Source organism: Geosmithia morbida, assembly GCF_012550715.1.
Source record: "Geosmithia morbida isolate 1262 chromosome Unknown scaffold_16, whole genome shotgun sequence".
Lineage (NCBI taxonomy): Eukaryota > Fungi > Ascomycota > Sordariomycetes > Hypocreales > Bionectriaceae > Geosmithia > Geosmithia morbida.
In genome coordinates, this window is record NW_023336203.1 from 270,618 (window position 1) to 296,809 (window position 26,192).

The following is a 26,192-nucleotide window of genomic DNA, read 5'->3' on the forward strand; positions in this document are numbered from 1 at the left end:
AGATATGGAAAAGAAACAGGGCAGCAGAACACGGATGAGGATGGACTTAGGGAACCAAAAGAAGTTGCGCCGGTAGTAATGGAGTTAAACGTCCGGACGTGTTCGTGTGGAAATCAGGAACAGCTTCACAACTCCCCGCTTCTGGTGTTGAGAGCTTAATAAGATGTGGTGACTGGTAGTTCAACTGGCTTGATAAGCAATGGAAGCCTGTGCTTTTCTCTTCTGAAAGCAGGATTATATAGAGGCAAGGGAGCCTTTTTTTGCGTGTAGTTGTTTTGGTTCTCTTTTCGCATCATCATCATCCTCATCTCCTCAATCGCCTCAACACCTCTCTTCTGTATCCCCAAGTTAGAAACAGGTCTAACGCCAACAGCGCAACTTATTTCATCAGAGACTTCATATAATAAGACACGATGGCTGCCAAGACAGATTCCCCTTCCAGCGTCGTGGCCGCCCCTCATCTTCAGATCCCCCCCGGTCTGCGTCAGTCGTTGGAAGACACCAAGGTCAAGTATCGCCAGCTTGGCAAGTCTGGTCTGCGCGTGTCGGTGCCAGTATTTGGCACCATGGGCCTCGGCTCCAAGAAGTCTATTCCCTGGGCATTGGAGGCCGATGAGGTATGTTTTCACATCTTCCAGACCTTTACCTTTTTATCTCTTATTCTCAATCTCTCATTTTTAATTTCTATTATTCTGCCCTTTGTGCGGCACCACGATATCGAACATAGGGTGATACTGATCGGCCGAAAACAGGCCCTCCCCCTTCTCAAGGCAGCGTACGACCGCGGTCTCAACACGTGGGATACGGCCAACGTCTACTCCTGCGGTATATCGGAGGAGATCATCGGAAAGACGCTGAAGGAGTACAGCATCCCTCGCGAAAAGGTCGTCATCATGACCAAGTGCGCCTTCGCGGTGGGCGAGGAGCCGGAGATAATCCCGTACTTTGTGGGCGACGCCCTGACCAGGTCCAAGGACTACCAGAACCTGGCGGGGCTCTCGCGAACGGCCATCTTCAACCAAGTCGAGGCTTCGCTCAGGAGGCTGGGCACGCCGTACATCGACCTCCTCCAGATCCACCGCTTCGACCCGACCGTCCCGGTGGAGGAGACGATGAAGGCGCTGCACGACCTCGTCCAGGCCGGCAAGGTCCGGTATCTGGGGGCCAGCAGCATGCGGTCGGTGCAATTCGCTAGGATGCAGTTCGTCGCCGAGCGCAACGGTTGGACGCCCTTTGTCAGCATGCAGAACCATCACAACCTGCTGTACCGCGAGGAGGAGCGTGAGATGAACCCCTTCTGCGACGAGACGGGCGTCGGCCTGATCCCCTGGTCCCCGCTGGCCCAGGGCGCCCTCGCCCGCCCCGTCGACCAGCAGAAGGCCACCCAGCGCGGCGCGTTGCCATTCCTCGTCCTGGGCCAGTCCCCGGCCGATCAGGAGATCATCAAGCGCGTCAAGGAGACGGCCGACAAGCACGGACGGACCATGGCAGAGATCGCCCTGGCCTGGTCCTGCGGCCGCAACACCAGCCCCATCGTCGGCTTCAGCAGTGTCAAGCGTATCGATGAGGCCATCGAGGCCAGCTACCTCGAGCTGACCGCCGACGAGGTCAAGTACCTCGAGGAGCCCTACCAGGCCAGGCCCATCATCGGTCACAACTAGACATGTCTGGAGGGAGATTGAGAGCCAGACAGTATCATCATGGGAATACGGAAATTTGGGGGAAGGATACATCCTGGCAACCTGCATGTACTGCTCATCCGATAACCCCCCTCTCCGGCCGTTTCCGTGCCTGTTATGCCGTGAGATTTTAGCCTTGTCACGTCTCTTCTATTCAGCCAAGCGACTGTCGTATTGTAACGTCATGTCAGCTCAATCAAGCGCAACAGCAAACACACTCGTACCCGTAGATTAGATGGATGATCTTGGCTGCATGCACGCCCAAATATTGGTATTTATGTGGGCCGTAATATCTCGTATGAGGGACAGCTCAGGAAATAAGTTCGGTGCGGTGAGATATTAGAACACCAAAAAACAAAAACAAGAAGAAAAAAAAACACAGAAGAACAGAGCAAAGGGGTAATGCCGTACAAACCTACGACGGGTGAAACATAGGAAAAAAACCCTCTCCTAGAAGGCGGAGGGGAAAGAGAGACATACGGAGTCTTCTGAAATCCGGAGCGTCGTGATCTAGAGGTGCACCCCGCCGCCGCGATGGGCTGCTTCACCATCAACATGGAGACGGGAGTGACGTTGGCGGCGCTCATAACGTCGTATTTCATCATATTCACGACGACAGTGGTACTCGCGCCGCGCAGCGCCACCGCGCAGCGTCTGGTGGTGGCGGCGGCCATGATCGGGCTGAACTACCTATTCTGCCAGACGCTGGACACAGTGGTGCTGTTGCCGTCGCCGCGGGTCAACGTGGTGACGCTGTCGTGGATCGCGTGCGCCAGCGGCACCGAGGCGGTCTTCGTGTCCCGCATCGACGCCTCGCAGCTCATACTGGACGGTAAGGGGGGCGGGACGGGTAGGGGTGTGGGGGGCTGGACGCTCGCGTGGAGGGCGCTGTGCGTCTTCTTCAACCTGCGCCGCGTGGGGACGCGGTGGGAGCCGGCCAACGTGCGGCCGCCGCCCGGGTCGGCGCGGCTGCGGGGCAGGCTCCGCTTCGTCATGGCCATGACGGCCCGGTGCGTCGCGTGTTACCTCCTCGTCGACCTGATGAGCCTGCTGCCCCGGCCGGAGGAGCGGCTCTTCACCCGCGAGAAGCAGACGCTGTGGCGACTGTGGGACCTGTCGACCGAGGACGTCGTCTTCCGACTCTCGGCCTGCTGCGGCCTCTGGATCACCTCCTATCTGTTCCAGATGTTCAACGTCAGCCTCGCCGGCCTGTTGGCCGTTGTCGCCGGGCTCAGTCGGCCCGAGCTGTGGCCGCCCGTGTTCGGTCCCCTGTGGACGATGTATTCCATCCGAGATTTCTGGGGGTGAGTTCTCCCCTCCCCGTCCACGTTCCGATGCAGAGGAGATGAGCGAGAGGGGTTGGGGGTTGGGGGTTGGGGGTTTGAGGGAGAGACAGAGACTAATAAGACATTCATGTAGCACATTTTGGCATCAGTCCCTGCGCAAGGCCATCACCGGATGGGCTGACTACATCTCCGACGACGTCATGCGCCTTACCCGCGGCACCCTAGTCTCGCGCTACACGCGCCTCCTGCTGGCCTTCTTCATCTCTGGCACCCTGCATCTCGGCCAGGATCGCATCTACGTCACCCCCGGGGAGAGATACTCGTCTCCCACCTTCTTCTGCGTCCAGGCTCTGGCCATCATGGTCGAGGACGGGCTGCGCGCTCTCACAGCCCCATTGCCCATCCCGCAACCTGTCAGGCGCGTCGTCGGGTACGCCTGGACTGTCGCCTGGCTCTGGTGGATCACGCCAATCTGGATGTATCCGATTCTACGAAAGGGCGATGTGGGTAGTAACGTGCCGTTTTCCCTAGTCCACTGGGCCTTGGACTGAGTTGGACTGGGCAGCTCATGCTATATGTTCCATTCTTCAACGATTTCTTCCAACAGTCTCTTTTCTCCCCAGACATTCAAGAATGTGTATGATGTCCTATAATATAGAATGAGATTTGATAGACAAGTTTCTGATATTGGATGCCAGAGGATTTGACATTCAATCAATAACATTTTGCCAATGGCAAGTCTAGGTAGGCTAAGCAGATTCTACTTGGTGCATTCACACAACGTAGAAGGGGTTGTTTTTTTATTTTATTATATATCTTTTTCTTTTTCTTTTTTGCGTTTCAGTCACGTGAACAAGTGGGATGAACCATCGCGGGGCATCGCGGGGCATTTCTTTTCTCGAATTCCCATGTGAGATTACGGGAGTGTAAGACTTGAATCTTGTATAAAGATATATTTGTCTTATTTGTGTTAAAGCTTTTTTAGATATCGAATTCCCGAAAACCGGTTCAACATGACCTCCCAAGATGCGTGTCGCATCCTCATCATGGCCTCAGGCTTCGGCTCCAACTTCCAAGAGCTGATCGACGGCGTGGCCGACGGACGCATCCCCAACAGCCGCATCATCCGTCTGATTGTCAACCGTAAGAGCGCATATGCAGTCAAGCGCGCAGAAAACGGAGGTCAGTGCCCTCTCTATCTCTATCTATTCCTCTCCTTCTCATCTCCACGCAGTCTAACTCGCTGACGTCTCAGGTATCCCGTGGGACTACTTCAACCTGATCAGCGACGGGTTCCTCCCCAAGGGCGAGAAGGACGAGGCCAAGGTGTCGGAGGCGCGTTACAAGTACGACGCTGCTCTGGCGGAGAAGGTCTTGTCAGCCTCCGAGGATCAGAAGCCTGAGCTCATCGTCCTGGCTGGTTGGATGCACGTCTTTTCCGCTGGATTCCTGCAGCCCATTCAGAAGGCTGGCATCAAGGTCATCAACCTTCACCCGGCGCTGCCTGGCATGTCCCTCCTTCTCTTCCCTCGGGAAGCTTTCTTTTGGTGTAGTATTGTCTATAAATCTCGTATTTCATGCTAATGATGAGCTTCACAGGCGAGTTTGAGGGCGCCAACGCCATCGAAAGGGCATACGACCAGTTCAAGGCCGGCAAGCTGACGCGCACCGGCATCATGGCCCACTACGTCATCCTCGAAGTGGACCGTGGAGAGCCCATCATGACGCAGGAGATTCCCTGGGAGGGCGAAGGGCTCGAGGACTTCACCAACAAGGTGCATTCGTACGAGCACAAGCTCATTGTGAATGCTACGGCCAAGGTGGTGCAAGATGTGCTTGCAAGCAGGAAATGAGCAAAAGAAAGAGAAAGAAAAAATAAAAAACTACAACGAACGAAACTTCAAAAAAAAAAAAAATCAACGCAGAGCATCAAGATGGGGGGGGGGGGGGGGGGGGGGGGGGGGAACATGGATATGAATTGTCTACGAGAAGGGCACCCAAAGGGGGGCCCGACCGCAAACAGAAGACCCTGGCTTTCCCCTGCAAGGATATTATCTTATAGATCATCCATTTACTACTACATCTCCGCCCAGCCCCCGGTATATTCCCTCGTCAAGGAACGCCTCATATCCATCGTGGCACAGTCGCAGGCACGAACAGATGGCAGGATATTCGACCCTGTGCTCTCAGCTGGATCCACCACACAGCACGTCCTGCCTTGCGATATTGCCACAGGTGCAGCAGCAAGAGCGCAACGGGATCCCTATTCCTTATCGATGCCTCAAAGACCCCCTTTATACTCTGCACAAACAGCTCTGTTAGACTGACAGACTGCGACCTGCTCTCAGGAGAAACGCCACGGAATGAGCAGCATTGAAACAAGAATTTTCCTCGGCTGTAGGGGAGGCGATATTCACGGCTCACCTTGACCCCTCGCAGGCTAATAATCTTCTACCGGACATGCAGGCTTCACACTAATATCCGGTCGGATGCAGAGTCACCCGATCGGCCGGCGTGTTAACGCATCCTCGCCGGGTGCGGACTGCGTATCGGGCTATAATGATGCTCTAGTTGTGTGGATTCAATCGTATCTGCTGCAGAAGAGGACGGGTTGGTGATACGGCATCGCTTCTTTGCAGCGGGGATGCTGGCGGCGTGCCAGGATGGGCTCAAGGCCTCTGCCGTTGTAGACGTATTGCCGGGGAAGGGGAGTTTTACTTGGTGAACCTATCTCATCCCAACATTTTGTCGTGAAATCTTCGGACACCCTGAAGTTTATATATTGACTTTACCTGGTAGACCAAGTCTTGTGAGATGTTATGAGAAGAGTGTGTTGCACCATATTGATCTGCAGTTATCGAGGACTTCGATATGTGAAGAACTCGCCCTCCAAGATGGGGCCCACTTCTTCGTATTCAATAATACTGTCTATCATTAGTGGCATTTCTATGAACGTATCCGTACATGCAATTAAGCATTGATACTGGTTAGCGCTTGCAGGTGCCGGGGGGGGGCTCATCAATCCCCCTTCTGGTTGCAACAAGGCTAAACGACCATGGAGTTCATCTACTATTATTACTTGACATTGTGCCTCAAGCTCTTTGACTGGTAACAGTACTTACTGGTGGCTAATACGTATCATGACTACTATTTTCGGTGCCACGATTGCCAACGATGCTCTCACATTGTAGCTACTCGTTCTACCAGGCGTGAAATGACCCCATCACCTCCACCCTCCCTCTCGCGGCCTCCTCCCATGACACTTCATTCCTGGAGCAGTTCATCTATGATGTCGTTGGGCGTGCGCTTCGGCGCGTAGATGGCCGGCACCTCCTTGCTAGCGGTCGAGGCGGCGAGCTTGCCTTCCCAAGCGGGACCGATAGAATGCTTCACGGTGCTGATGTACGGCCGGATCTTTTCCGGAGAGTAGGCAGCCATGTTATCGAAGAAGGACGTGTCCCTGAAGACGACGTTGCCAACCTTGGCACCGATATGCTTCTCGACGATATCGACCACGTCCCGGCCGTTGACGTCGACGGGGCCGGTGACAACGTAGTGAGACTTGGTGCTGGAAGGGTCTTCGGACACGAGGAGGTGCGCGCCAAAGGCTCCCACCTCTGCCGGATCGATGATGGCGTGGGGCGCATGCTCGTCAATGGCGAGCCTCAGCTCAGCGGGCTGCTTACCCGTCTTGCGGGTCTCCTTGATGTATTCGGCGGCCGAGGCGAGGTACATGTTCCCGAAGGCAGGCGGGTGGATGGATGAGCTAGGTAGGCTCTCGAACTCGGGGGACTCGAGCACTCTCTCGATGGCCCAGTGGTTCCGGGGGTAGAATGCCAGGCTATCCGGGCGCACCATGGGCCGGCCCGTCGACACGCGCACCACGTACTCCACACCGGCGGCCAGGGCGGACGCGTACATGCCCGACTCGTCGACGAAATGGGTCGCGGTCACGCTGGACGCCAGATAGATGCGCTTGACGTTGTGCTCGCGCAGCCACTCTGGCGTCGTGCCGATCCAGTCCTTCTCGATGACCGTCACACCGGGGAGCTTGGCGATTTCCTTGGCTACCGCGCCCGAGGCGGACCGGGTCACCGCGATGATCTTGTGGCCTGGAAGCGGGGACTTGTCGGCCGTGAGTAGGGCGGAGATGGTCTTGATGGCGCCACGGCCCGTGCTGCCCGTGGCACCGACGATCAGGACGGTTGAGGACATGATGAAGATGGGTTTTTTTTTCTTTTTTTTTCTTCTAATTTGTATGTTTTCTCGTTTATATTCTAAGGCCAAGCAATAATCTTGCTGTAGTAGTGGTAGTAGCAGTGGAAACAGAAGATATAATAGATCGAGACATAGTCTGATGAAGGCCAGAACCGTCCCTTTATAATTTCCAAGCTGCTTCTAAAGCACGCAATCATCTCCGCAATCGTCTCCGCAAACACTGCGGAGTTTCCTCTACACGTTCATCTCCTACTGTTGTGAGAGGTATCACATATAAACAAACACTAGTATCTGTAATGCGTGGATCAGTCTGGCACTGGACTTCCACATTGGGTAGTCTAGACTCCAGCTCCATACTCCGGTCCCCCTGGTGGAGTATCATTACCAAGAAACTCCTACACCATATCATCACGGTGTGGTAGGCGTTTATGCCAAGAATATATTTGTAACCCACGATATCGTAGATATGTGGCCGCATATTATGGTGCAGGAGTTTCTTGGTAACGATACTCCATCAGGAGGACCGGAGTATGGAGCTGGAGTCTGGACTACCTAATGTGGAAGTCTAGTGCCAGACTGATCCACGCATTACAGATACTGGTGTTTGTTTATATGTGATACCTCTCACAACAATAGGAGGTGAATGGGTAGAGGAGAGAAGATTCATCAGGGGCTTATCATCATGACTTTGCAGATGATCTGCTAGCCTTCAAACGTCACCATTGCTGGTGTACTGAATCTTCCTCAGTTCCGAGGCTATCTTATTGCAAGTCAGGTTTGGCCGCTGAAGCTCAACATTGGCCTGGGTTACTATCTGGTCCGGGACGGTGGGGATGTAATATGATGTGTCATGAGTTGGCGGCTAGGAGCATGTGCACGTCCCTGGTTTCATGCAGCCGATGCTTAGTTCGAATTCAAGGCTTCTAAGGTTGAGAACTTTCCCTTTATTTTTATCTCTCATCTTGCTGCCCTCAATGGATCTCATCTTCCCGCAAAGCGCATTCGAAGCGGCCTAGGATCGATGGTATCTAGGATGGATATATCAACCCGGGGGAGAGGAACTAGAACATGTCATTGAATAAGGACGAGAACATGTACGCAATTGAGGTGATCATTTTTCTTACATGTCTCGCCAAAAAAAAAAAAAAAACCGCCATGTTTATTTTCCGTCCAGTAATGATAAATATATACTTTGAATCCACCTAACAAGATTGATAAACCCCCAACGTCGCGCACCAGGCGCAACCCGAACAGCTCATATGCATCAGCTTTTACCTGTAACAGTCAGTCTTGAATGACTTGATGCCAGCAACGTCCTGGCAAGTGCCGACGAGATCGGCATAAGGCTCAAGTTCGTCGACGCAAGCCGTGTCGCTGTACAGGGAGATGTGGCAATATCCACGGGGCTGTGTATCTGATCAGCGACAGTTTACGACGAGGATAGTGGCAATCTGAGGGCAGAAAGCGTCATCATACCCTGTTCTCGTAGGCACTCAGGGAGTTGGCCGTCTCGTTGAGGATGGTACAGTCGGTGTGGGCGGCGCCCTTGACAAAGTGGGGAGCTGAAAGGGGACGGGTCAGTATTGATATTTCTACATCTCGGACAAAATGATGGGCGTTTATATAGGTGGTGTCAAGACGCCAAAGAGGAAGAGTGATTGGAAGAGAGAGAGAGAGAGAGAGAGAGAGAGGTGGAAGAAAACGTACTGGTGTCATGGCAGCCGGTGGTGGAGTGAAAGGTACCGGCGTACTCGTCAAAGGCGGCCACCAGGGCAGCAGGGAAGATGGCGACGGAAGCGATAGAGAAACGCATGGTGGGTAGATCGAACCGGTGATGAGAGCTGAGGTATGCGAAGAAGGAAGAGAGGAAGGATAGTGAATATTCGAATCGTTAATACTCCAAGACTGAGCAGGCTGACGGGCCATCGGGGGGAGGGGGCTCCTTTTATGAACGAGTGATGAGACCACCTCCAACCCCGAGGTAATACAAGAAGGGAATAAGAAAAGAGCAAGAGGAAAAAAATCGGTGGGACTGGAAAGAGACGATCGTCGGTCGGGTGCGCAAACTAACAAGGCTACGATTGAATACAGTCGCGTTGGGAACTAGAACGAAGTGTGAAATGTGTGGAGAAAGACGATGGTGTTCTTACGGAAAAGAGGAAGGTGACTGATGATCATGACCAGAGAAAAAAAGGACCGAGTGTCGTGTGAGACGGAGACCAGGTACGTTTTCTCCGTCCTAGGGACCCTGACATTGACGGGAAAGCATGTGTCTTGTTTTGCCACGGCCCACGAGCGACCGGGATATGGGCCCTAGTCATGTTCAAAGATCATCTGCGTTCTGATACTGTATTCCTGGTAGGTAACTAGAGTCATGTCTAACTGCTAGTCAGAGGCACCGTGCTGCTCGCGAATGGTAACAGTCGTCTTTCTCGAGAGAATAATACATCGCGTGCAAGTGGATACATTCTTAGCATCGACATGACTCTCTCGTCTTTTGCTGACTCCCCCCTGGACCGGTGATATTACTATAAGCGGGGTCTCTGATCCTCTACCCGTATAGGGAGGTTTTGTTGAGCTTCATATTTATGAAAGAAGAATATATGCATCTAAATGAACCAACCACTATTCACGTATCGTGCCATATCATGCTCTACCCTTTCACAGAAATATCTCCGGTCAATACTTGCACACCCCACTCTGAACTTCTCTCCACGTTTTCTCCATAATAATCTTCCTGCTAAAGCATTACGGGCCTTCGTTACATACTACGTACTACCCTGACTCATCTGCCATCCACCCTGTCTATCCGGCCCGTGTGTATCGGATCGAGGAATACAGAGAGATGGGGCAAGTCCGGTCGTCGTCCTCTGGATGAGTTACTACTGCACGGTAATATTCTACAAAGCAGGACAAGTTCATCGCATCGGTACGCCCATCTCCGAGCGGGGCAGTGAATCATGCTGGCGGCATGCGAGCAAGGACAAATCACCTCCAAGGCATTGATATGTTCAAGTCTATTGTCGGCTCAGAGTCTCTTTCCTTCCACCCGGCTTCTCTCCAGCTGCCGTGTGTGGCCCTCCCTGTTCTCGTCTCTTCCCGTGAGAAGGAGCTGACTTGCTCACATACAATTCTGGCCAACGGCTGAATGTCTAGTCAGTGATTCCGTCAATCTCTCGAGTCAACCGTGTCGCCTACCGTCCTAGTCTCTCTACCGCCCGAGAAGTCCGTACTGACGTCGTCATCGAGGTCAACCAACCAATCTGTGTGGTGACCCGACGGCGCTCCTAGATATGGGGGAGACACGTCGATCAGTGACGGTGCCCGGGCAGCCCCCAGACTGGGACTCTCCGATGTTGACCCCTCTACTTGTATGTCTCAGTGTCACCCGGCTACGAAATGCCTCGGTAATTTCGCTGGCCCACCGCCCGCCTTGATCCTCCCCCCCTCCCCCCTGTCCCCTCAGCATTGCCGATAGGTCCAGCTGATCTCGAGAGTTACCTCGGAGGACGGGGGCTGATATATCAAGAAACGCGGCATCTCACCGGCGGAGCCTTGGCACCGGCGTCCTCGGCCCCGCTCCGGATGCTACCTCGACATGTGCGCGTCTTGGGCGGAAGTTGAAGGTGCATGCATCTGTAGTCGTCGTAGATGGCCGAGCTTGATGGCCAACAGTGCTACGATATGTACTACCGTTCTTGTGCCTGGAAGGCTGTGCTGTAGGTTTGGCAGGTCAGAGTGCCAATGAGCCAGGAGAGGAAGGCAACTGCCAGCGTAGATCACATGAAGCGATCGCCGTATCTGTACGAGCAGAGCCTTGGTCGACATGAGAAGAGACCCCTCCAGCAGGGCGTAGCCCAAGGGAGGGTACGACCCGGCAGAACGTGGCATTTGCCACAGCCGAGACACCCCCAAGTCGAGACTGTGTATCGTAGATGTCGAAATCCTCCTGGTTATACGGAAATTAAAACTCAAGACTCGCAACTGTCAACTCAGCTCCAATGTTGAATGATCTCTGGCAGCTTGTACCTAGCGCGAAGGCCTCTCGTACCAATTGTGCCGAGAGCCTTTCCAGACTTGGTGCGCTGGCGCAATGGTAGCGCGTAGTCCTCCTACTTTGCCATGTGCGAGGTGGAGATAAGACTAAGGCTCAGGGTTCGAGTCCCTGGTGTATCGGATTTTTTTAGTGCTCATCTCTCGAGTAGTCAGCTTTTGTTATTCGGCAAAGTATATACCTATGTTATATCTTTATGAGATTAGGCTAGACTTGGTTGCTGGATAGGCCAACCCCCCCCTTTTTTTTTAAAATCGATTTCTCTTCTCTCTACATCGAAATCCTCCTACGTTCTCTCCCCCCCCCACTCCCCTTATCCATTTCTTACCTTCTTCTGTTGGACTCTCTTGATCGTCGCCAACATCCCTCTTCTTCCCAATGACTCTCCAGACAGCATACGAGAGAGCTTGCATGATTGACTATGAGTAACGGTTAGAAACACAACGCCTCCCGTATCTCGTATCACTCTGGGGAGGCACAAGTGAATGTCAGAGGTGTTAGAGAAAAAAAGCCCTCTATATCATTCGCAACTTCGCCAAGAATCGATAAAACTTCCATCAGCTACTGACATCTCGCTTAAAGTCACCGAAGGTGGGCTGCATCATGCTTGGGCGCCTCCCAGCTACGTAAAACGGCAGTGACGCGCTGCCATCGACATGCCTCTTGTGACGAATGCAGACTCCATCTGGTGGGGAGTTTTTCATATAAATACACTGCCACCGCCCCGTTGAGCTGACACTCTCATGCCTGGCATCTTGAGCCATATCGCCTGTTACATGCCATAATAGGCGATATCCATCCTGGGAAGGAGAAGGAGGAAAAGAGGAAGAAGGAAAAAGTTGCATCATGTCCTCCAGCAGCCAGACGGCCATCGACGGCTACCACTGGCTGTGCTCGGAAATCTTACAATATCACTTGCGGACCGGCGGCAAAAGGGACCTGGCTCTTGATGTGCTATGCGGACAGGGTCTGACGATCGAGGCTCTCCTATCATACTTTCGCCGTTGCGTTGGCATAGATACGCACGAAAACATTCTCGAGTACAGATTGCTGCCGGTGTACGCAAATGACCTGGTAACTCTGGCCCAGTCAACACCCGAGCTTCTCGGGACCGACCAGTCGGAGTACGCGCCGCAGAGTACGGTCAAAGAGGGCACCGTCGACCTGATAACGCTCATGAGGGACACCAGGGAGATCAACATGGACCAGTTCTGGCACCGCGCCGCCGAGGTCCTCAGACCGGGCGGCACCGTCGCCTTCCTGACGCTGAGCCACCCGGTCGTCTCCATCGAGGGGGAGGGGGGTTATCCCGCTGCCATAGGTATCAACACGGCCTTGGAACGGCTATTCGAGGGCCAACACCTGCGCCAGTACGTCGAGTTCTCCCACGCTCACACGTTTCTATACACGGATACGGAGATGCCGTGGGGCCTGTATGCGCCCGAACATGCCTTTGAGCGGCAATGCTACTTCAAACAGACCGACGTCGCTCCGGATAACCCCCCGAACGTGGACCATCCGGGGGGCGAACTGACAGTCCGACAGTTCATGAATCTTGTCGAGGACATGATTGCCGTGCGGAGATGGAGGAGGGACAACATACTCAAGTGTGCGACTGAACGTGACGTCATCTGGCAATTCAAGTCCCTCCTCACGACCATCATGAACCGATGCGGTCGCTCTACCATGACAGTAACCAGGAAGAAGGTTCTTGTGATGGTCAAGAAGAAGCATCGATAGAGCTCATGACGTATCACGATGTCGATGACACTTTGCGGGCGTGCCTTTCCTCCTGGAATTTGTTCCCGGAACATCATGACGCGTAGCCTGCTATATGACGTGTGTCTCTTACACAAGTAGAAGGTGGCTAGTATATATATATATATATATATATATATATTATACTAGCTTGGTCTCAAAGAAACAGTTCATCAATGTCTGCTTTTCAGCCTTCCCTTTTTTTTTCATTCATATGACACGACCGACATGACTGCTGCTGCAACCGTGGGGCCTTGTCGCCAGTACGTGCATACGACCGGTGAGAGGCAACCAGTAGGCAGCTGACTATATACTGAATATATGCATCACTAACCCCGATAGTCTCTCGACTAAAGTTATTGATGCTGTTCTCTTTCTCCATTCTCCTGCCTTGTTAGATTCCCCTCTGCAAGGGACGGAGGTTGTGTGCTATGTATGTAGAAACAAAGCCGAAAATATGTACATGTAATCATTATAATCCTGGGAACTCGTCAAGGAAAGAAGAGTGAGTAGGGGCAGGACACTCTAGGCAAAGTACTTTCCAGTGAAACCGGGAAGGATCTCCTTTCCCTCCGTCTCCTGGTATGTCTTGGCCTTGCTGCTCTGCTGCCACGTCTGCTTGAGGGTGGTGAACTCCCCCATTGTGGGGACGTGGTGGCCGCCGGCCTCGAACTCATTCTGGGTGTAGCCCTCACGCTTCAGGAGGGGAGAGTCAACCGTCTTGAGGACGAGGTCGTTCTGGGGGCGGGAAAAGTACAGGAGACCGAGACGGTCGACGTGGCGCTGATCCTTGGGAGGGAGGGAGACCTGAACAGTTGGTCAGCCGGTGAGCAAGCAGATATATAGGAAAAGGAGAGGTGCAAGAGAAGGAAAAAAAAAGGAAACATACTCGGTGGACGGTAGACTTGATGTAGCCGCCTGTGAGGAAGCTGAGGGCGTCACAGGTGTTGACAGTCAGGCTGCCGTCGAGGGGCTTGGCCCACTTCCACTTACCGGACTCGTGGTCGCGGATCTGGAGGGCGGCGACGGGCTGGCGGAAGAGGAGGGTGATGGTGCCCAGGTCTGTGTGTCCGCGCGACCAGAGCCCGTCCTCGAGCTTGGCCACCTCCTCCTCGCTGAACTTGGAGTACTTCATGTACCGTAGGTGGGACTCATCGTGGACCTCCCACCTGTGCAGGCGGGTGAAGAAGTCCTCGGGGAGCTCGAGGGCCAGGGCGATGAGGTGGTTCAGGGGGTCGAGCACCTTGTCGTGGAGGTCCTTGGCGAACGACTCAATCTCGGCCTTGTTCTTCTCCAGGAGCTCGGGGAGAGGCTGGGTGATGTGACCGTCGTTGGCTGAATGCTGTTAGCGGGAATGTCTGCCGAGAAGATGGATAGATTAAGAGATCAAGCGATTGATATATTGAGCGACCAAGGGAGAGAGAGAGAGAGAGAGAGTTGAGAGAGAAAGAGATGAGAAACATACTGGCCATGTTCCAGACTTCAGTCTTGTCCTTGAGTCCACCGCTGAGCTCTCGCCTACCGGCGGGACGGTAGCCGTTGTAGTCGCCCGCGTCGAGGTTGGGAATGTACTTGTTCTTCTCCTCCAGGGGAAGCTCGTAGAACTTCTGGCCAAAGGCGAACTGACGATCCACGGCCTCCTGGGAGATGCCGTAGTTGGTTACGTAGAAGAAGCCTTTTGTGCGGACAGCCTCGATGAGGAGATCTGCCAGCTCCTTGTTGCCCTCGGGGGTTCCATACTTGGAGAGGTCAACATTAGGCACTGTCAAGAGCTCTTGTTAGCCGTCTTTTCCACTCGCACACTCCTCCCCTATCCGAAATCTGATATATACGCGTGAAACTTACAATCAGCCCAGTCCAAGTTCTCCTTCGTCTCGGAGACGTGGGTGTACTGGTAGAGTTGGGGCACGGCAGAAGGCATCTTTGTGAACTGGTGCAGGTTGTTATATTGTATCGTCTGGGGTTGACCTTATATAATGTACACTGATGGTATTAAAAGGAACAGGAATGAGAGCAGAAGACAGAGACGACAACGACAAACGACACGTTCGATATTCGACGCGTCCCTGCCTTTGCATTTATCAATCAACCTACCCCTCAGTGACTAGCCCCCCATCCCTTACCCCTCATTGCTCTTTCACAATGCTCTCAGACGGAAACACGACGTTTGTCATCGACCAGTTCTGTGCGTCAAACGCAAGTGATGCCATCAAGCACGCAAGATGCTGCTTTCCCTGTCTTATGGGTCCGGGTGTAACTTCTATCTCGCTTCAGTGACATGTGTGTATTTATCCGGAGGCTACCCTTCTCTATCGCACTCTCCGTAGATAACTTCTTTGCAGACAGGGTAGCATTTGATTGTGCAAGTTCAAGACTCAGGGTATCATAACCATGCATCGTGGTGTGTAATGCCGTCATCGCGGTTGAGATCACGTCAACGACAAACCCCGTCCTCTATGAGATGCTGACAGTCGACCTACCCCCCCCTCGCATCTCCCCCCATTTATATCCTGCTATCTCTCCCAATGGATATGGAATCTACCGGATATTGCATGTTATTTCCCGACGGCAGTTGGTACCGAATTACCGCGTCGTTGGCTTTAGCTGTCAACTTGCTCCACCTTAGCAGGGCAATATTCCTTCAATGGGCCATGAAGTAACAACCTCTACACGCTGATGGGCCCACGGGGGCAGATATCGTCATTCTCTGTAGAATTGCGCTTTGTGCTATTTCGCGCGCTCAGGCTCTTACTTGTCAAGAGTATCCGAGTAATAGTGCTAGTAACTCTCTGCCATTCCGGATGTTGCCTGCATGTTGGTGGAGTCCCAATGCTTGGCCCATGGGATAGCCATCACCGTCGATATATTATTACCAGTAAAACCAGCAGCTCTGTTTCAATCTCTTCGTTCCTCAAGACATTTGGCTTCTTCCCTCTTTCTCTTCCTCCTCGGCTCCCCATCAGGAGAAAGCATCAGCCAGCATGGGCTTCCTCACGCGGGCCAAGAAAAATCCCGTGTTGGCCGTCGTTATATCCGTCTTTGACTGGTATCGTATGTTCAACCTCAACTCTTATTCGCACAGACATCAGCGGTTTGCGACTGGACATCTGACAAGATCAAACTGCCCACAGCGTCACATTATTCTGCCCAAGAGAGGAAGATTCTTCGGAAGCTTGACCTGTCCATCCTTATCTTTGGCTCTCTCAGCTGTAAGTAGCATGCATACACACGCATATATGCCCGCCGGACATGACCTCGAAGCTGACGAAGGATATCTCGTATAGTTTTCTGCCGTGTATGTCGCGTCTTGATCAGTGGCACACCCATTCACTAGCATATACACATGTACATGTTGCCATCCTCCATGAAACCCCGGCTAACAGACAGTGCCGTTCAGTTCCTCGGGCAGCAAAACATTACCAATGCATACGTGTCGGGGATGAAGGAGTCCCTTCATGCCAATGGCAATGAACTCAACTATTTTGAAGTCTCTTGTAAGCACGAGATGCCGACAAGAGAATCGTCTGCCAAGTGCACATGGTTGACTGACGCTGTTAGATAACACGGCCTATGTCGCCGGACAGATCCCGCTTATGGCACTCCAGACGAAGCCCAAGATGTACGTTGCATGCAGCCCCCTCACCCGGAGGCTTTTTGCGTGTTGGAAACTGACATCCCGCTCCAAGTGCCCCCCATCTGCTGCCTTGTTTGCAAATCGTCTGGGCCGTCATCGCCTTTTGCCAGTCACTAGTCACGAAGAGCTGGCATCTGTACCTCTGCCGCGTAATCACAGGTTTCCTCGAAGCCTCATCATTCGGCGGAACCCATCTCATCAGTGAATTTTACCCTCCCCTCACCATCGGCCTTGTTCCCAGGGAAGCTAACATCGCTCCAGTCGGGTCGTGGTTCAAGAATGAGGAAGTCTTCAAGAGGGCTGGTGTCTGGTTCATGGGGAACTCTCTGGGCTCCATGTTCTCGGGATACCTCCAAGCCGCCATCTACGACAACCTCAACGGCGTTGGTGGCCGAACAGGGTGGCAGTGGCTCTTCGTAGTCCAGGGAATCATCACTCTGCCTATCGCATTCATCGGCTTCGTATCCTGGCCCGGCCTGCCATCCTCGCCTAAGCCGTGGTTCTTCACCGAGGAAGAGTTCCGGATCGCGTCGACGCGCATCAGGACCGTCGAACAGAAGGGTATCACCTGGAGCACATTCAAGTACACGCTCAGCCGGCCCATGTGGTGGATTTGCGTCCCCTGCTACGTGTATGTTCTCAATGACGCTGACCTTCTTTGCCCTGCAATCGGAGAAATGAAACCAATGCTAATCCGCGAGTCGCAGCTGTATGATCCAGGCGCACTACTGGACAGGCTACATGGCCCTCTGGCTCCGCTCATCCGGCTACACGGTGACCCTGGTCAACATCCTACCCACCTTCATCGACCTCCTCCGCGCAATCTGCTCGTGGCTGGGTACCACGCTCGCCGGCTCTCTCAGCCTCCGTGGCCTCTGGACGTTCCAGTCCGTCCCTGCCACATTCGCCATGATTGTCCTGGCGGTGTGGACCGTGCCCGACGGCATGAAGTTCGTGGCCTTTTACTGTGGCGGCTTCACCGGCATGGCCTCGCCCATTCTGTACTCGTGGGTCAACTTGACTCTGAAGGAGAGCTACGGAGAGCGCGGGCTCGTCATCTCGTCCATGATGACTTTCGGCTACGCCTTCAGGATCTGGGTTCCCCTCTTTACTTTCCCTACCGTCGAGGCACCTCGGTACCCTCATGGGTATCCCGCCACGGTCGCCTTCCAGGTCGCCATGTACGGTCTGCTCATGTTTGGCGTGTGGTACATGAAACGGTGGAAGCTTATGCACGATGACCTCGAGGCTAGAATTGTTGACGTGGAAGAGGAGGTGCAGCAGGAAGGCTCTAGCGGCGAGAGTGAGCGTGGTGGGAAAGACGTTGGCCAGGTGAAGAACGTGAGCGTCGTGCAGACGACATAGCAGCTAGTTATACCTTCTGCGGGATTGTGCTCAAGCTAGCACCTTGTTCGACGGGATCGCGATAGGCTAAAAGACCAAGCGGCATACATATCATATGGTACAGAATTCAAGCTAAGCTTTGACACATTCAAACCCTTCCATAGTGTCCAGGGCGTCCCGAATAATCCTGGCATACTGGGGAATTCCTCCGGGGAAACAAACCGGCTCAAACACCTTGTCAGGGATACTGCCCCCCATGTACGTCGACTTGGTAGTCGGGAACAGGGTAGCGTTGTTGATGGCCACCAGCCTGTCCTTCCACTGGGAAGCAGCATCCTTCTTGGGGTTGATGTATCGGATATTCTGCCTCTCCATCTTCCGGATCATGTCGACGATCCACCGACCCTGCACCTCGACCGTGGTGGGGCCGTTGCTGAGCAAGGTTGGGCCCTGCGGACCGTATATGTGGAACATGTTGGGGTACCCTGGGACCGTGGTGCCGAGGAAAGTCGAGGCTCCCGTGGACCACTGTTCGTCCAGTTTATCGTTGTTGATGCTCTCGAGGCCGAGCTGGGTCATGACTCCGGTGACGACATCCTGCATTTCGTCACGTATTAGAGAAGAAGAAGAAAAGGAGGAAGAAAGCAAAGACTCACGAATCCCGTGGCAACGGCGATGACATCAAATTCATGGTGCGTCCCGTCTTGGAGGGTGATGCCCGTCTCGTCAAACTCCTTGATGGGATTCGACTTGATATCCACCAAGTCGACGGTCTCGCGGTTGAACTGCTCAAAGTAGTCGTGCTCCAGGCAGGGACGCTTGATGCCAAAGTAGTGCGGCATTTCGTTGGGTGCGAGCAGATCCCTGAGCTTCGGGTCGCCAATGCGCGCCCGCGTCTTTTCCACCCAGAACCGGTACGACTCCTTGTTGGCCTCGGGATTCATCAGGTTGTCCTTGTACAGGGCGACCCAGTAGCGGAAACCGCCGTCCGCCCAGACCTTCTCGTAGAATGCCCTGCGTTCCTCGGGCGAGTCGTCAAACGTGTTCTTCTCGCTCCAGTCGTATAGGAATCCCGCGAAGCTGTCCTCGCGGAACTTGAAGAGCTCGGGGTAGAACTTCTTGGCCGCCTCCTGCTCCTCTACCGTCAGGGTCTTCCTGCGCATGGGAACGGCCAGATTTGGTGTCCGCTGGAAGACCTTGACGGAACCGGCCTCGGGTCCCCACGCCTGGACGATTTGCACGCCCGAGGCTCCCGTTCCGATGACGGCACAGCGCTTACCCTTGACCTCGACCTTCTCGTCCGGCCAGAACGATGAGTGGTGTACTACGCCCTTGAACTTTTCCATGCCAGGCCAGTCGGGTATGTATCGACGAGCAGCCTGTTGATGTTGGGATCAGCACACATGTATACGTGGCCGATTGGAAGTGCAAGGCGGAGGTGTACGACGTACGAATCCAGTCCCGAGGACCAGGTACTTGGCTTTGGTCACCCGACCGTCCTCGGTGCGGATGTTCCACCTGCCAGTGGAGGTATCGAAATGTGCACCCACGACGACGGTGTGGAAGGCGCAGTCCTTCTTGATACCCACCACGTTGTCGACGTGGTCAAAGTATCGCCGTAGGTCCTTGTAGTTGGGGTAGTTGTTGGGCCAGTTCCACGTCTTCCAAACCTCGGGCCAGGAGAACTCGTATTCGGGCACCTCAGAATCGACGCCGGCACCTGGGTAGCAGTTCCAGCGCCAAGTACCGCCAATGTCGTTTCCGGCTTCAAAGATGTAGGTCTTCAGACCACGGTCACGCAAGGACTTCAGCATGAAAATGCCGGCTGAGGTCGCATGTTAGCCCAAGCAAAGGGCGAATAGGTTTCTGTCTCTTCTCTCTCTCAGTCCCTTACCAAATCCTGCACCAACTATGAGAGCATCTACTTCAAGGTCCTTGGCGTAGGGACCTGCCGTCTCCTGATGAGATTCGGAAAAGTCCGTGAGTTCGGTTTTGAACTTCTTGGGATGCAGGGGGATTTGGTCGCCCATGGTGATAGTGGTTATGCTAAGAGCTGAAAAGGGGGGGGAGTATGCAATGAGAGAACAAAGTATGGACACTGAGAAGTGCTGGGATATCGAAAGACTGTGAATCTGAAAGCAGAGTCGAGTCTGTTGGAGGAGAGCTCTTATATATCCAGAATGAGCATCACCCGAGGCATCTAGCTTGGGTTTACAGACTTTACCGTGGTATTGGAATTTCCTTTGCCGATGGAATGATACTAGCTTGTAAAATTCCCACAACGATGATATCACCCATAACCTAGTCCTCGCAGTATACCAAGAGAGACGGTAAGGAGACAAGAGCACAAAAGAGACATACTCTTCGGCATCTCAATCGGCACCGAGATATGGAATTCCACTCGGGACCGCACTCAGTCATGAGGGCTCACCTCGAACCCTGATGTCTTTTACTCTTATCCGGCCATAAAACGACCCTAGACGAAAGTTAGTTATAGCGTTTCAACCCCGCAACCAGACCGAACCAATGCAGAAGAAGATCATGCGAAGCCACGTCTCACCTCAGCCTTCATGATCTGGGGTAGTCTGGGGTAGATCCAGTAGATCCACTTTTCTGCGGATCCCATTTGGGAAAGTTCACTGTCTGGAGATGCGGAACCGCAGATGGGAGGAGGCGTGTGCCATGCCAGGTCGTGATATAGGCTTCATTCAGAGCCTGTAGAATCTGTGAGACGTCCGTTGCAAAGTCGAGGAGACCGTGGAGGGTCTCATCGTACGGGGGTGGGGGGAGCCAATCCGGCAATTCTTCACCCCGCATTGTTGTGGACATAACCTTGTCATGAGGTCCGACTCTTATTTGTCCACGATCCTAGTGGAGCCAAACGAAGCAGTATATAGCTGGGGGTACTGAGACGTGGCCGTTCCCCGTTCCATCCGTCCACGGGAAAACAGAATCCGACTCATTCATTCATCGGCACATCCTCTCGATACTATCCACAACAGCCATTTACACACCATGTCACTCGACGCTCAGACTATCTCCAATCTTAGGAGCACCATCGATTCGGCGTGTACTGACGAGAAAACGGATATTCCTGGGGTGACTGTTGTGGTTGTTGGAAAGGATGGTAAAGAACTGTTTGCCCACTCCTCGGGCAAGCAGGGCATCACATCTAATGCGCCCATGACACTCGACAACATTTTTTGGATTGCGTCGTGCACAAAGATGCTCGTGGGGGTGGCTTGTATGCAGCTCGTCGAGAAGGGTGTCCTGACTCTTGACGATGGCGACCAGGTGGAGAGCCTCTGCCCGGAGCTGCGTGATATCAAAGTGCTCCAAGAGGATGGCACGCTTGAGGAAAAGAAGACGAAGATTACTCTTCGTATGCTCCTCACGCATACGGCGGGATTTGGATATAGTTTCTTCAACGAGCGTATCCGTGACTGGTCCATGCCGGCTGGATTGAATGAGTTTTCAGGTCGCTTCGAAGATATCAAGATGCCACTTCTGTTCCAACCTGGGACAGGGTGGGAGTACGGCGTAAGTTTGCTTTCCCTCTGATCAGCCTAGCGATCTACGGTGTACTGAACGAATACTAGGTGGGAGTCGACTGGGCTGGAGTAGTTCTTGAGAGAGCAACTAGTGCCACTCTCAACGACTACCTCCAGAAGAATATCTTCCAGCCGCTCGGAATCAGGAATATGTCCATGATTCCGAGTAAGGAGATGAAACAGAAGATGGCTCATATGCATGCGAGGGAGAAGGATGGTGTCTTGAGGCCCAGGGATCACCTCCATCGCCGGGCCCTCGTCATCGACCCAGACAACGAGTCCGAGGTGAAGCAGTTGTTCAACAGTGGCGGCGCCGGCATGTTTGCTAAGCCCCAGGAGTATACTCGTAAGTCATATGACCTTCATCGCATTGATTTTTCCGTTTCGGTTGGCCAGGTCTAAACGCACCAATACGGGAGCAGAGATCTTGTCTGTGCTGCTGAACAATGGCACGTGCCCTCGCACGGGGGTCCAGCTCCTACGCAAGGAGACGGTGGATGAGATGTTCACGAACCAGATCCCCAAATTTCCCAACTTTGGGCGCCAGGGAATCCCTCCATCCAAGCCAGACCAGACCAACGCGATTCCAGAGATATACCCCGTCCCTGGGGATCCGCCACAGGGCTGGGGCCTGACCTTTATGCTGACCAACGGCGGAGTGACTGGAAGATCGACTGGGGCAGCCATGTGGGCAGGTCTGGCCAATCTCTGGTGGTGGTGTGACCGGGAAAACGGAGTGGCGGGCATGGTCTGCACCCAGATTCTCCCGTTTGGCGATGCCAAGGTGCTGGGACTGTGGGTCGATATCGAGGCGCAGGTGTACAAAGCACTGGCTCTAGCCAAGTAAAAATTTTCTAGGAAGGATGCAATGCTAGTTTCGGCGTTGGTTTTATCCTGCAGGAAACTGGATTCGTAATGTGAGCCACATGCGTGAAACGAGGCACATACGCAGAGAGAGGGATATTTGTTGCTGATAGACAGAGGGCAAAAACGAGCCGGTAGCTTCAACGAGGCGATACCGACAGGAGAAAACGACTGTCTGTTCTGTGACAACGTATCGGAAGCATCACCTTTCTTTCCGACCCATAGCCCGGGAGTAAGACACGAGTACGAGAAATGTCTCGAAGGCAACCCTCACGACCGGCGTCTGTCCACTCATAGCTCACGTGGAGAGCGGGGGATTCACTGGAGAGCATCCAGTCTTCCATCAAAAGACCAAAGACCCACTATAGTGGTAGTAGACGGTCAATCAGAAGGTGTCCCAGAAAGAGGGAAATTTCGCTCAAAACCAATGGACGATGATTGCCTTCTACGCCTCATCAACTTTCGGTTTAGTCGAGATCGAAGCGTCATGTTAATATATTTCTCAATGAGAGGGAAAAAACCGGGGGATTGAATACAGTTGGGAGTCTAGGCATTTAAGAAGCGGGGTTATGGAAAAACCGGGGCAAAACAAGTCTGGGGTAACAGGGAAAGCGCAGGGGTGGGTGCCTCTTTCTCTCTTGCGACCGCGACTAGTTGGCCCTTTGACCCCCTCAGACGATGGACACAGCCTCCAGTGCTTCCTGTCCGACTCTCTGACGTTGGCATCCAACTTGCCTCATCGTCCTATAACCCTAGCATCACTCATAATGGGCACGCGACGTCAAAATCATTCCTGCGACCAGTGCAGGAAGTCGAAAAGAGCCTGCGACGCGCCCAGCTTCAATCGCGACCGGTCCGCAGCCGGTCCCCCTCATGGTCCCGGTGAGTATGCGCGACATGACAGACAGACGTCTCTTTCCCCCCCTTAAGACATGTGCTTCACGATGCTAACTGCTGGCTTCTTCTTTTCTTTCTTCCTTTTTATCGCACCCAGGCATTACAAATATCGTCGCCCCCGAACCGTGTTCCTACTGTCTCAAGACGCGAAAAACCTGCACCCTCGACTGGGCTATCCGGCTGCACCGGCAAACACACTCGCGCTTCTCTCGGGTCCAACCCAAAAACGCCCCCAAGGATTCGAACGCGAGGAGTAACGATACAAAGAATGGAGCAGAAACTGCGTCACGAGGTGCTGTTCATCTTCCCCACGATGGTTTCGTACTCAACGCACCCATCCATCAGCGCGGCATATTCCATGATGCTCCCGTCCCCGACGCAGGAAACTTCGTGACATGGCCCGAAAGCAACCTGCCGGACCCCCCGGCCTTTGATCACTCCTTTAGTCTACCGCCAGACCAACATACCGCCTTGGTAAGCAGCCTGTCCTCGGACGCGCTGGCTGAACCCTCGGCCGACCTGAGTCGACTGTCCCAAGGTCTGTCAAATGCGTCAAACAATACAACCGGCGAAGACAGCGTTAGCGATGTCTACGATATCACCTGGGACTCACGGCACACTTCTGTCACTGGACATGGCGCCAGGTCCATCACATCGTCCACCAGATCAGACCGGACTCCACCCCGGAGTGATGGCTCAGGATGGTCTGGCTACCGACGTGGCTCAAACAATTGGAGCTGTCATAGCCAGTCTCTCTCACCGTACTCTCCCAACCAAGCCATTCCCGCCCAATCCATCAACCATTTCATATCTACCGGCCTCCTCAAGATATACCACGACGTTCTTGAGAACAACCTCACATGCTGGGTTACAGAGACCACATGTCCTTACAAGACGCGCGACCTGACAGTCTACGCTCCGAGTCCCTCGGATGCTACCAACGAATGGGGCCCCAGCTGGTCCAACCGCATCTATGCCAGGACGTTACAACTGGATAAGGTGGCCTTGACGAATCGCATGATTCACCTGACACATTCCGAGAATCAAGCTGTCACGAGGGCACTCAACCTCTGCATTGCCGCCTTTGCCTCTCAATGGGCCCAAGGCAGTCGGCGGCAGTCAGAGACGTATCATGTCGGCAGCGACTTTGGTGAATCGCCCGGTCCTACGCCAACGGAGGAGTTTGATCGAAACATCCAACGGCAGTTGTGGGAACAGGCCCGCGAGTCGCTCCAGAGGCTCTCTGACGTCGAGTGCTTCAGGATGGCGGCTGCTGAGTTCATCTTTGGGTTGACTCAAAAGCCATTTGATTCTCATGACCAGCCTTTGGAACCAGCAATTCCCGACGTGTTTGCTGGTGTCACCGGCGCTCAAGGGCTCAAGTCTCTGGTTATGCACAACCTCGATGATCTGATATCTACTGAAGGCCCACCCATCTACATGGAGAGAGCGGCGCGGAAAATGCAGGCCCTGAAATCACGAGTCGACACAATGCGTTACAAGTCGAGGCGATCAGACAACAAGCCGATGCTCAGTTACGAAGATCATGCAACCATTGATCTTCTCTACTGGCTTGCCGTCATGTTTGACACAATTTCTTCGTCAATCAACGATCGGCCAGTAGTTGTCAATGATGAGGAAAGCCAACACCACGCCTTCCCCGAGTCCAATCGTTCGGTGGTATCTCAGCTCAACGAAGGTACGACTATTGGGAGATGGGATATCGAGCTGTTCATACAAGACAATATCCACGAACCAAAGAAGATCCCACAGTGGCCATGCTCCCACAACGAAGCAGCGGATTCGATAATACGGTCTGCACCCATCAAAGTGCTTTTCTTCCGACAGGTGTCCTATCTGCAGAGCATGGTTCGGAACAACACGAGGGGAAAGCCCCTCGATGATCTGATCCACACCACCACCTGTGTCTACAGGTACTGGGAGATGACATACGGCCGATTCTTCCGGGCAATGGTCGACGATATCAACTTTGTGCCGATCCGTATCCAAGGCTGGTTCCTCTGCATCTGGGCCCACTTCCTTCTCGCCTCGCTCATTCTGGGTGACCTGATCGAATACGTGGATACCAACAAGCTAGGCACTCCCTCGGGCACGCAGAGCCGTCTGGCGATGAACACTGTCTCTACTATCCGCAATGACAGTGTTAGACATCTCGCCGATCTGGCGAGAATCTCCACCCCGCACCCCGAAGACTCAAGCAGGATGGCTCAGGTCGATTTTCACCATGCTGTCAATGAGTCAGTGATACTGACTGAACCATGGACCATAATTCTCATCAAAGCATTCAGCTCGGCCGCAACCATCCTTCTAGGCGTGGCGGAGGAGGCTATCACCAAAGGTAGCGGCTTGGGGACCGGTGGTGAGGAGCTCGTGGCCGGGCTCCGGATGGAAGAGGAGTGTATCAAGGCACTCTGGAATTTGGGAAAGAAGTCTGATCTATCACGAAAGACGGCCGAGGTTCTATCCATGGCATTGAGCAGATTGCACGCGTCTCTTGGCACAGGGTTCTAGCTCTTCACCTTTATGACGGCGTTATTGTTTACTGGATTTAGGATTGATTGTTTATGTGTGGAACGTGAACGTGAACCTAATTGGTTTTTTTTTTCTTATTTACTTTGCAATTTTTTTCCCCTTGGACATTAGAGATGGGCGCGAAAACACGGATTTTGTTTATCAGGTGTGTATGGGGTTATACCTTCACGCGGCACAGAGTATTATTACATAGCGGCAGCAGAAGAAAAAATAGCGAACATATTCAACATTTTGAGAGTCTACTACGACTGCAAACCACCCCCCCCCCCCCCAAGAAATTATTAATGTCTTCATTCCCCCTTTGATTTGATTGCTTCTGCGACGCGAGTCTGGTGTGCAATCGTCTTGGCCAGA

General features: G+C 53.4%; 11 protein-coding genes across 11 annotated transcripts; 7 read left to right on the forward strand and 4 right to left on the reverse strand.

Annotated features, from left to right (window-relative positions):
- Nucleotides 1–413: 413 nt before the first annotated feature.
- Nucleotides 414–1,661, forward strand: GMORB2_3126 (Aldo/keto reductase, related to diketogulonate reductase; the record flags this gene model as incomplete). Its single annotated transcript, XM_035465102.1, has 2 exons — nucleotides 414–617; nucleotides 753–1,661. 2 exons carry the CDS (start codon nucleotides 414–416, stop codon nucleotides 1,659–1,661), a joined length of 1,113 nt encoding a protein of 370 aa, XP_035318977.1.
- A 573-nt stretch (nucleotides 1,662–2,234) lies between these two features.
- On the forward strand, nucleotides 2,235–3,516 carry GMORB2_3127 (uncharacterized protein; the record flags this gene model as incomplete). The annotated part of the gene is made up of 2 exons (XM_035465103.1): nucleotides 2,235–2,983; nucleotides 3,099–3,516. The coding sequence occupies 2 exons, from the start codon at nucleotides 2,235–2,237 to the stop codon at nucleotides 3,514–3,516; spliced, it is 1,167 nt and encodes a 388-aa protein (XP_035318978.1).
- A 495-nt stretch (nucleotides 3,517–4,011) lies between these two features.
- On the forward strand, nucleotides 4,012–4,818 carry GMORB2_3128 (phosphoribosylglycinamide formyltransferase; the record flags this gene model as incomplete). The annotated part of the gene is made up of 3 exons (XM_035465104.1): nucleotides 4,012–4,147; nucleotides 4,221–4,476; nucleotides 4,557–4,818. The coding sequence occupies 3 exons, from the start codon at nucleotides 4,012–4,014 to the stop codon at nucleotides 4,816–4,818; spliced, it is 654 nt and encodes a 217-aa protein (XP_035318979.1).
- A 1,411-nt stretch (nucleotides 4,819–6,229) lies between these two features.
- On the reverse strand, nucleotides 6,230–7,180 carry GMORB2_3129 (NmrA-like family; the record flags this gene model as incomplete). The annotated part of the gene is made up of 1 exon (XM_035465105.1): nucleotides 6,230–7,180. One exon carries the CDS (start codon nucleotides 7,178–7,180, stop codon nucleotides 6,230–6,232), a length of 951 nt encoding a protein of 316 aa, XP_035318980.1.
- A 1,274-nt stretch (nucleotides 7,181–8,454) lies between these two features.
- GMORB2_3130 (uncharacterized protein) lies at nucleotides 8,455–8,996 on the reverse strand (the record flags this gene model as incomplete). The annotated part of the gene is made up of 3 exons (XM_035465106.1): nucleotides 8,455–8,589; nucleotides 8,660–8,745; nucleotides 8,891–8,996. The coding sequence occupies 3 exons, from the start codon at nucleotides 8,994–8,996 to the stop codon at nucleotides 8,455–8,457; spliced, it is 327 nt and encodes a 108-aa protein (XP_035318981.1).
- Nucleotides 8,997–12,083: 3,087 nt separating this feature from the next.
- On the forward strand, nucleotides 12,084–12,977 carry GMORB2_3131 (Methyltransferase domain; the record flags this gene model as incomplete). Its single annotated transcript, XM_035465107.1, has 1 exon — nucleotides 12,084–12,977. The coding sequence occupies one exon, from the start codon at nucleotides 12,084–12,086 to the stop codon at nucleotides 12,975–12,977; it is 894 nt and encodes a 297-aa protein (XP_035318982.1).
- A 543-nt stretch (nucleotides 12,978–13,520) lies between these two features.
- On the reverse strand, nucleotides 13,521–14,916 carry GMORB2_3132 (Isopenicillin N synthase; the record flags this gene model as incomplete). Its single annotated transcript, XM_035465108.1, has 4 exons — nucleotides 13,521–13,802; nucleotides 13,885–14,330; nucleotides 14,461–14,757; nucleotides 14,841–14,916. 4 exons carry the CDS (start codon nucleotides 14,914–14,916, stop codon nucleotides 13,521–13,523), a joined length of 1,101 nt encoding a protein of 366 aa, XP_035318983.1.
- Nucleotides 14,917–16,338: 1,422 nt separating this feature from the next.
- On the forward strand, nucleotides 16,339–17,994 carry GMORB2_3133 (Pantothenate transporter; the record flags this gene model as incomplete). The annotated part of the gene is made up of 4 exons (XM_035465109.1): nucleotides 16,339–16,489; nucleotides 16,554–16,614; nucleotides 16,682–17,260; nucleotides 17,337–17,994. The coding sequence occupies 4 exons, from the start codon at nucleotides 16,339–16,341 to the stop codon at nucleotides 17,992–17,994; spliced, it is 1,449 nt and encodes a 482-aa protein (XP_035318984.1).
- A 111-nt stretch (nucleotides 17,995–18,105) lies between these two features.
- On the reverse strand, nucleotides 18,106–20,003 carry GMORB2_3134 (putative flavoprotein CzcO associated with the cation diffusion facilitator CzcD; the record flags this gene model as incomplete). Its single annotated transcript, XM_035465110.1, has 4 exons — nucleotides 18,106–18,570; nucleotides 18,630–19,352; nucleotides 19,425–19,798; nucleotides 19,868–20,003. 4 exons carry the CDS (start codon nucleotides 20,001–20,003, stop codon nucleotides 18,106–18,108), a joined length of 1,698 nt encoding a protein of 565 aa, XP_035318985.1.
- Nucleotides 20,004–20,988: 985 nt separating this feature from the next.
- GMORB2_3135 (Beta-lactamase family) lies at nucleotides 20,989–22,371 on the forward strand (the record flags this gene model as incomplete). Its single annotated transcript, XM_035465111.1, has 3 exons — nucleotides 20,989–21,513; nucleotides 21,573–21,870; nucleotides 21,947–22,371. The coding sequence occupies 3 exons, from the start codon at nucleotides 20,989–20,991 to the stop codon at nucleotides 22,369–22,371; spliced, it is 1,248 nt and encodes a 415-aa protein (XP_035318986.1).
- A 784-nt stretch (nucleotides 22,372–23,155) lies between these two features.
- Nucleotides 23,156–25,817, forward strand: GMORB2_3136 (GAL4; the record flags this gene model as incomplete). Its single annotated transcript, XM_035465112.1, has 2 exons — nucleotides 23,156–23,270; nucleotides 23,383–25,817. The coding sequence occupies 2 exons, from the start codon at nucleotides 23,156–23,158 to the stop codon at nucleotides 25,815–25,817; spliced, it is 2,550 nt and encodes an 849-aa protein (XP_035318987.1).
- Between the last annotated feature and the right edge of the window lie 375 nt (nucleotides 25,818–26,192).